The sequence below is a fragment of the Bubalus bubalis genome, chromosome 18, assembly GCF_019923935.1.
Source record: "Bubalus bubalis isolate 160015118507 breed Murrah chromosome 18, NDDB_SH_1, whole genome shotgun sequence".
Taxonomy (NCBI): domain Eukaryota; kingdom Metazoa; phylum Chordata; class Mammalia; order Artiodactyla; family Bovidae; genus Bubalus; species Bubalus bubalis.
This window is the reverse complement of record NC_059174.1, coordinates 56,505,952-56,514,703: the sequence shown is the minus strand read 5'-3', so window position 1 is coordinate 56,514,703 and position 8,752 is coordinate 56,505,952. Positions and strand designations below refer to the sequence as shown.

The following is an 8,752-nucleotide window of genomic DNA, read 5'->3' as shown; positions in this document are numbered from 1 at the left end:
AGTATTCTTTCTAGGAAGAGATCTCGGGTTTATCTTCCAGCTCAGCAGAGGATCCCTGTGAGTCCTTCAAATTACAGCCTTCTGGGACCTCCCTGGCAGTACAGCAATGAAGAATCCGCCTGCCAATGCTGAGGACAGGGGTCCAATCCCTGGGTTGGGAAGATTCCCTGAAGGAGGGCGCAGCAACCCACTCCAGTATTCTTGCCTAAAGAATGCTGAGGACAAAGGAGCCTGGTGAGCTACAGTCCATGGGGCCACCAAGAGTCAGACACAACTGAGCACGTGTAAACGAGCTAGTGGGAAGCTGCTTTATAGCACAGGGAGCTCAGCTCAGTGCTCTGTGATGACCTAGAGGGGTGGGACGGGGGCGGGAGGGAAGCTCAAGAGAGAGGGGATATATTTATACATAAGGCTGACTCACGTTGTTATACAGGCAGAAACTAACACGCTGTAAAGCAATTATCCTCCAATTAAAAATAAATTATAAAATGGAATGTAAAACATTAAATAAAATTAAAATTAAAATAAATTATAAACAAAAACCTCCATGCTCTCGATGCAGGGAGGACAGGGGTTCAATCCCTGGTCGAGGAACTAAGATTCTGCATGCCAAAACAAAAACAAAATGCACTACAGCATCTGAGCCCTCCCAGAGCAGCTGCCTGTTCCACCCCCCACCCCATCCACCCCACCCATGCCTCCCCACTCCTCCCCACCCCTCCCCACCCCTCCCCACCACCACCTTGTCCACAGAGAATTCTTTCTTGGCAGAAGGGCTTCTATTTTTGCATTTCACCCTTCTGGTCTACCAGGGCCTGAACCAAGGTTTTCAGCCTGAAGTAGTGTGGCCTCTCTGAAAAGCCAGTTGAAGGGAAAACAGTTGAAGGGGGCACTGAGTGCCTCTGCAAGGGAGCGGGGGAGCAGCAGTCCAGGTGGAAAGGGGAGGAAAGTGGTATGGAAGCCAGACCCCCAGGAGAGGGGGCACTGGAGGGCAGTGGGGAGAGTGCAGACAGCTGACCTCCTGAGTCACCATGAGGTGGTCCAGACCTGGACTGACTGCCTTGAGACAAATTGCAGTCATTAGTGAATTTAAGAGGCTGGGGGAGGGGCTGCTGGTGGCGGGGCCCTGCCCAGCAGTTAGGATGGGTCCCCCAAACCCAGGCCCATCCCCCATCTCATCACTCTGTCTCTCCTGCTGTCCCTGAGTCTCTGTCCCCCTCTCCCTGGGTCTCTGTCCCAACTCTCTCTGGGTCCTTCTATCCCACTCTCCCTGACCTCTCTGCAGAGCCTGAGTTGGGAGGTACCTGTTCTGCCCTGACCCTTGCTCCCCTACCTTTCAGGACCTCAAGGACCACAGAACGTGTGGGAGACAGGACAGCCAGAACCTTGGTGCCCCCGGCACCTCCTGCCTCCTGCCAGCTCCCAGCCCCACCCCTTGCCCCCCCGTGTCCCTCTGCAGCTGTCATCTCTCATCCCTGCCTCCCCGTCTCCCCTTTTTCTCAAGTGCCCCCTGTGGCCTCCGCTCCCTCTCCCTCTCTCCCGTCCTCCGCCTGGTTTCTCCTCGGGATCTCTGCATGCTTCCTCGTCCTCTCTGGGTCTCCTCCTGTCATCTCTGCTGCCATCCCTCATGTGTGTGTTTGGAGGGTGGGGCACCTCTGCTTCCTTTCTCTCTGTGTGCTTTTTCCTCCTTCTCTTTGCCTGTTTCTGTTCTGTCTTCCCCTCCTTCCTTCTGTTTCTCTGCTTCTGTCTCTCACTCTTCCCACACTCATCTCTCCGTGAATCCCCGTCCCTGCGCCCCGCCCCCACCCATCTTGTCTTTTTCTGTCTGCCTCCTCCTTCCTGTCTCTAGTCTCCATCTCCCTAAATTCTCTCCACCTCTCACACGTCTTTCTGGCCCGTATTCCTCTCCCTCTTCCTCTTCCTTCCTATTACTACTTCTCTCACATTTCCTCACCTCTCTCTGCTGCCCGGGCAGCCTCTCTCTACCTCTGTCCCTCTGTCTCCCGGCCCCTCCCAGCACCTTCACCCGAGTCCCCCACCCCACACCACCCCGTCCACCCTGCCCCAGAGTTCCCCCTCCCTGGGTTCCTCCCAGATTATAACACCTTCCCCCGCCAGGTAGGCAGGTTCTCGTGAACGAATTGTGGCTGCTTCTCCGGCCAGAGAGGATATGGGAGGAGATGGGACAGGGATCCTGGAGTAGGAAATAGGCAATTAAAAAAAAAAAAAGAAAAAAAACCTCAGAAGGGTGGAGGAAGGAGCAGGGCCAGCTACTCAGACCAGGGATAAAAGGCCTCGGTGAGTGACAAGGAAGCCAGATGCCACCCCCACTCCACCAGACAGGAGACATCAAGGCAAGCCCTGAGCCTTTCTCAGTATCCTCTCCAGCCACCAAGGAGGCCCTCCACCCCACCCTGGCCCAGACCCTGCCCTTCTGGTCTCTGACCTCTATTCTGTCCCCCAATCCATGTCCCTAAGGGTCTCAGTCTCTAAGAGGCTCTCTCACCTATAACCTTTAGGTCTCTTGAAGCTTCCTTGGCCCTCACATTCTCTCTGCATTTGCCAGGATCCAGCCACCAGCTCTCAGAATGTTCTTCATGCTGATGGCTCTTCAGATCTTGGCTCTAGGTAAGACTGGGTGGGGGTGGAGCTGGACTCTGAGAAGAGACCGGGAGATGGGGAAGGGCCCTGGGGACCTGAGATGCTCACCTGGCAAAAAGGGGTGGGAGTAGTCTGGGGACCATGGTTGAGGAGCATGCTAGAGGAAGGCCCAGGTTCTAAGGGGTGGAGGTGTTGGAGTATCGCAGGGTCCAGAGACTTGTAGGAGATAGTGAAGAGTCAGACACGACTGAGCAACTGAACAACAACATCAAGAGATAGTGAGAAATCAAGGGAGGAATCGAGCAAAACAATCAGGTCTTGACCGAGTCGTATGAGAAAGTACCAGCAGGACACTTGCTGACTGCGTTGTTCGCTAGTCGCTCAGTCGTGTCCGCCTCTTTGCGACCCCATGGACTGTAGCCTACTAGGCTCCTCTGTCCATGGGATTTCCCAGGCAAGAATACTAGACTGGGTTGCCATTTCATCCTCCAGGGGATCTTCCCAACCCAGGGATCGAACCTTTGTCTCCTAAATGACAGGCAGATTCTTTACCACTGAGTCACCTGGGAAGCCCTGTTGATTGTATTAGGGAAGAACTAAGTGACGGCAGCAATGATGATGGGGTGGTGGGCTCCTGGCTGGGGAGTGGTGTGTCATGCAGAGCGGGTGTAGGGAGAAAGGGGTAACCTGGGGGCCCTGAGTGATCCTGGGGGACCACACACAGAGTGAGAAGTCTGGGGAAGGGACAGGGAGCTCCCTGAAGGTGTTGGAGGATTGCTGAGCAGAGAAGTGGCATGTTGCATAAAGTGATCGTAGAAAGCATGCGTGGGAAAGCAGAGTCAGGGGCAGTAGTGTCAGGACTGTGGATGAGGTGGTTCTGGGGCCTCATAATAGATGCTATGGGGTGCCTGGGAGTGAGGGGGTGTCAGAAAACTCCCTGGTTGTGTCTGGACAATACTGTGGGCACTGTTGGGCGTATCTCATACATGGTGGGGTACGTAAAGATGGGTGGGTTAAGGATTAGGCAGCATAGGGGGGACTTGTGGGTTCCAGACATCCTAGAGAGCTAGGGGGAGGGCGGGAGAGCTTTTGTTTACCTGCTTCCCCCACTCTAGCTCACCCTTGCCTTCTCCTAGCCATGGCCCAGAACCAAGGGAATGAGAACAAGATAATCGGTGGCTACACATGCACCCAGGGCTCCCAACCGTGGCAGGCAGCCCTCCTGCAAGGCCCCCTGCGTCGTTTCCTCTGTGGAGGGTCCCTGCTGTCCAACCAGTGGGTCATCACCGCTGCTCACTGCGCCCGCCCGTGAGTGGTCCCTTCCTAATTCTTCTGCCAAGTGAATTCCAGAGTCTAGCCCTGTGTACAACCCAGGGTACTAGCTGGATCCTAGTTTGGGGTCTAGATAAGAGCCTAGAACCACAGACCCAGAACATGGAAGCCAGCCATAAATTGATCAGCAGTTTAGAAACCATGATCATGTGCTCAGTCGTTCGGTGGTGTCTGACTCTTTGGGTCTCCATGGACCGTAATCTGACAGGCTGCTCTATCCATGGGATTTCTCTAGGCAGGAATACTGGGGCGGGTTGCCATTTCCTCCTCCAGGAGATCTTCCCGATCCAGGGATCGAACCTGCATCTCATACACTGGCAGATGGATTCTTTACCACTGAGCCACCTGGGAAGCCGGTTGGAACCCATATACCAGCTTAGAGTCCTGCACATAATCTAGAACCTAACACAAAACCTGACATCCATCCAGAGGCCAAGCTCCACATAGAGACTAAGATTGGGAGTGGTGGTTGAATTCAGGACACAGCTACCTTCACTCAGGACCCCCTCTTAGAACACTGCCTAGAATCCAGAGTCAGGTTCAGAGCTCACCATCCAGCCATGAAATCTGGAAACCTGCTTGTAGCTCAGAGCATGGGATAAAGACAGAACCTGGAGCTTGTTCTAGATCCAACATTTAATCCAGAGTCTAGTCTATAGCTCTTCTTTGAGCAGCCTAGAACCCAGACCTCAACCTGCTCTCTCCATCCCAGAATGAAGACCATAATCTAAAGCTTCATAGAGAGCCCAGAGCCCTTCCCAGATTCTAGACCTAAACCTGGACCCCACACTAGAAGTCAAAGTCCAGACAAAAGCTCACCCAGTGCTCATGAACCGGATCTAATGCCATAAACCGAAGTTCAGTGTAGAACCGAGGTCCTAGAGTCTAGAACATAAAGCCCAGGATGGAACCAACACCTAGAACCTGGGATCCTGACCATAGTCTGGAGCTCCTTCTAGAACCTAGAGCCCAGCCTGAGGTCGAAGGCTCAGACCAGAATCTTGAACCAAGAATCCGGACTATCACCTGTAATTTGATCGAAAGCAGAACCCAACCTAATATCAAGAATGCAGGCTGATGTTTAGAACCCTGAGTCCAGCTGGACCACAGAACTCAAGCCACTGTCTACAACCCACGTCATAAACCAGAGCTTCATCAAGAACCCAGAACTCAACCTAGAAACTACAGCGCACACCAGTATCTAGAAAGTATGCTAGCATCTGATTTTAATCTAGAACGCAACTCCTAGCTTCGAGTCAAAAGTTTAGGTTGTCTAGAGCCCAAAGGCCAGGCTGGAGCTTCAGTGGAGCTTCCCTGGCGCCTACTCCAGAAGATCAATTTGATTTAGAGCCTAGAGCCACAGCTCAGAGCCTCACTTTAGAATACAGGGTATTGACCCAGGCGCATACCCTAGGGCAGAGCCAGCAAGCACAAACCTCAGAAGGCAGGGCACAGCCCACCAGGGGAAGGGGAGGATATAAGACTGGACCCAGAGAGAGTGTCCAGGCTGGGGGAAAGGGTCCAAGAATCCAGGAAACCCTCTGCCTGTGGTTAGAGGGAGGGTTGTGTGTGTGTGTGTGTGTGTGTGTGCGCGCGCTCACGCGCGCGCTCAGCAGGGTCCAGCTCTTTGTGAGCCTGGACTGTAGCCCGCCAGGCCCCTGTGTCCATGGGGATTCTCCAGGCAAGAATACTGGAGTGGGTTGCCATGCCCTCCTCCAGGGGATCTTCCCAACCCAGGGATGGAACCCGCGTCTCTGGTGTCTCGTGCCTTGGCAGGGTGATTCGTTACCACTGAGCCACCTGGGAAGCCCAGGGGGAGAGTTAACCTGGAGGAAAACTCATCCCCAGGGGAGGGAGCGGGGTCTCCAGCTCACATCCTGAGCAGCACTACCCTTGGGGGTCGCGGGCCAGGATACTTCAAGTTGCTCTGGGCAAGCACAACCTGAAGATCCCGGAGGCCACACAGCAGGTGCTGCGCGTGGTCCGTAAGGTGCCACACCCCCGGTACAACTCGAGGACCAACGACAACGACCTGATGCTGCTGCAGCTGGAGCGGCCCGCCCGGCTGGGGCCGAGGGTGCGGCCCATCTCCGTCGCCAGCTCCTGCCCCCGCGTGGGCTCCTCCTGCCTTGTGTCGGGCTGGGGCACCATCTCTAGTCCTGTTGGTGAGGGGCCCTACATCGGGAACGAGGGGCTGGCAGCTGGACCCCTGGGTCTGTGGGAGGAGGGGCTGGGAGTCTGGACCCCTGGGTCTGAGTCGGGAGGGTCTGGGGGTCAGGACTTCTGGGTCTGGGGGAGGAGGGTCTGGGGGCCTGGATCCTGGGTGTGGGGGAGGAGGGGCTGGGGGTCCGGACCCCTGGGTCTGCGGGAGGAGGGGTCGGGGGCTGGACCCCTGGGTCTGGGGGAGGAGGGGCCGGGGGCTGGACCCCTGGGTCTGCGGGAGGAGGGGCTGGGGGCCTGGATCCTGGGTGTGGGGGAGGAGGGGCTGGGGGTCCGGACCCCTGGGTCTGGGGGAGGAGGGGCTGGGGGCCTGGACCCCAGGGTCTGCGGGAGGAGGGGCCGGGAGCTGGACCCCTGGGTCTGTGGGAGGAGGGGCCAGAGGCTGGACCCCAGGGTCTGCGGGAGGAGGGGCCAGGGGCTGGACCCCTGGGTCTGTGGGAGGAGGGGCCAGAGGCTGGACCCCTGGGTCTGCGGGAGGAGGGGCTGGGGGTCAGGACTCCTGGGTCTGCAGGAGGAGGGTCTCAGGCCCTGAGTTCTGGGTCCTATTGGAAAGTAGACCTCATTTTAACACCTCAATGCCCCCCTAGCCAAGTACCCCAACTCTCTGCAATGTGTGAACATCAACATCTCCTCGGATCAGGAGTGTCGGCAGGCCTACTCTGGCGCCATCACCCCGGGCATGGTCTGTGCAGGGGTTCCCCAAGGCGGAAAGGACTCCTGTCAGGTGAGCCCCAGGGAGAAAGCCTGGGGAGGGGGCTTGTTCCAGGCTGGGACTTAGGTACAAGAGGACCTCAGGAGCAGGAAGATCAGGGGAGGCCCCCCTCCCACCCTCAGAGATCGAGAAAGGTTGTCACAGCCAGGCTGTCTCCTAGCTGCTCACCCTTGGGTATGGACCTAACCTTCCGGGTTTCAGTTTCCTCACCTGTCCCATGGGGGCAGCAGGACTGGGTGGCATGGGATGAGCTCGTCCATGGCAAGAGTGCAGAGCTCTAATTGCTGCTGTCACTGCCGTCTTTACATATGGGGCCCTAGAAAGCTGTGCTCAGTGTCTGGAGGTCTTAATCCATCCCTGAGCAATGGCTCCAGAGACACGCGGTGTGGAAACACACATGCAGTTTTCTAGATGTAGAGCTAAGGTGAAGAGGAGCCCAAGAGACACACGGGACAAGGGACCCCAAGCCCCAGGGGCTGAGATCTCCAGGGGTCTCAGCCCACCCCCCACATCTTTGCCTCTTGGGTTCCCCACGGCCAGGGGTCTGGCCGTCGGTCCACGGATGTCTCCATCTCTGCCTCTCCCCATCAGGGTGACTCCGGGGGACCCCTGGTGTGCGGAGGGCAGCTCCAGGGCCTCGTGTCCTGGGGGATGGAGCACTGTGCCCAGCCTGGTTACCCCGGCGTCTACACCAACCTGTGCAAATATCACACCTGGATCCAGGGAACCATACGGAGAAGATCATAGCCGGCGGGACAGAACATCACCTGCCCACATGCTCCCCAGACCTTGCCCTTCCCACTCAAGACCCAGGGACCCTAGCCCCCAGGTCCTCCTCCCTCAGACCCCCAGCATCCTGATCCTGACCCCTGGCTCAGAACTCCCCTCTCCCAGAGCAGTTCCTTCAGGGGTTCTCTCTGCACCCCTACCTCCTCCCCGTTATCCAGGGTACCCCAAGACACCAGAGCAGGAGCATGAACACAAAGGCATTGAACTGGCACCGCATTCCAAAGAAGACAATTTTCAAGGCTCTCAGTGTCTCTAAAAACCAGATAAATGCTACTAATAAATTTTTAACAATCCTACAACAAGGACCTACTGTATATCACAGGGGACTCTGCTCAATGTTATGCGGCACCTGGATGGGAGGGGAGTTTGAGAGAGAGAGAATACATGTATATAGTAAGGCTGTGTCCCTTTGCTGTTCATCTGAAATTATCACAACATTGTTGTTAATCGTCTATGCCTGCGTGTTTAGCCGCTCAGTCACGTCCAGTTCTTTGCGATCCTTTGGGCTGTAGCCCTCCAGGCTCCTCTGTCCAGGGGATTCTCCAGGCAAGAATACTGGAATGGGTTGCCATTTCTCCTCCAGGGAATCTTCCCAACCCAGGGATCGAACCCAAGTCTCCTGCATTGGCAGGTGGATTCTTTACTCGCAGAGCCACCAGGGAAGCCCTAACTGGCTATACCCCAATACAAAATAAACAGCTTAAAGAACGTTTTTAACAATCTTAAATTCCATTCACCCATTCATTTAATGCACTCAACAGAGACATGCATAGAGGTCCGATCACGGCCAGCCAGGAGCTGTGTCCCAAGGAGCATGGTGTCCCCCGGGGGGTCCGCCCCCTCGCCATCCACCGTACCTGGTGTGCTGGAAGAAAACACCCCAGCCTTGCAGTGTGACCCCCTGAGCAGGACCACCCCTCTCCCAGCCTCTTCTCGGGGTCCTATGAGTAGGGACTGCTGAGGCCCAGGACAGGCAGGGCAAAGCCCGACCTTGTTTTCCTGGGAAAACACGGTGCAAATGAAGAGGTCCTCTTTTTCCTAATCAGATGTTAGGTGAGGAGAGTTAAGTTCATCACACCCTTGAGTTCAGGTCCTGCA

At 56.1% G+C, this 8,752-nt stretch overlaps 1 protein-coding gene across 2 annotated transcripts; it reads left to right on the top strand.

The window, feature by feature from the left end:
- The first annotated feature begins 2,084 nt into the window (after nt 1-2,084).
- KLK14 (kallikrein related peptidase 14) lies at nt 2,085-8,138 on the top strand. 2 transcript variants are annotated; one of them, XM_006080000.4, is made up of 6 exons: nt 2,085-2,354; nt 2,567-2,628; nt 3,738-3,909; nt 5,845-6,098; nt 6,741-6,877; nt 7,457-8,138. In XM_006080000.4, exons 2-6 carry the CDS (start codon nt 2,589-2,591, stop codon nt 7,610-7,612), a joined length of 759 nt encoding a protein of 252 aa, XP_006080062.4. In that variant the 5' UTR covers nt 2,085-2,354; nt 2,567-2,588; the 3' UTR covers nt 7,613-8,138. The 2 variants fall into 2 exon arrangements, with proteins under 2 accessions (XP_006080062.4, XP_006080063.4); XM_006080001.4 differs by having other exon boundaries at nt 2,520-2,628.
- Nucleotides 8,139-8,752: the final 614 nt, after the last annotated feature.

Excerpts from the sequence above, each read along its gene's own strand:
- KLK14 (XM_006080000.4), top strand. The coding sequence starts at position 2,589 with ATGTTCTTCATGCTGATGGCTCTTCAGATCTTGGCTCTAG. Across the intron at positions 3,910-5,844 it reads GCTGCTCACTGCGCCCGCCC|GATACTTCAAGTTGCTCTGG; the intron begins GTGAGTGGTCCC and ends GTCGCGGGCCAG. Across the intron at positions 6,878-7,456 it reads GCGGAAAGGACTCCTGTCAG|GGTGACTCCGGGGGACCCCT; the intron begins GTGAGCCCCAGG and ends TCTCCCCATCAG.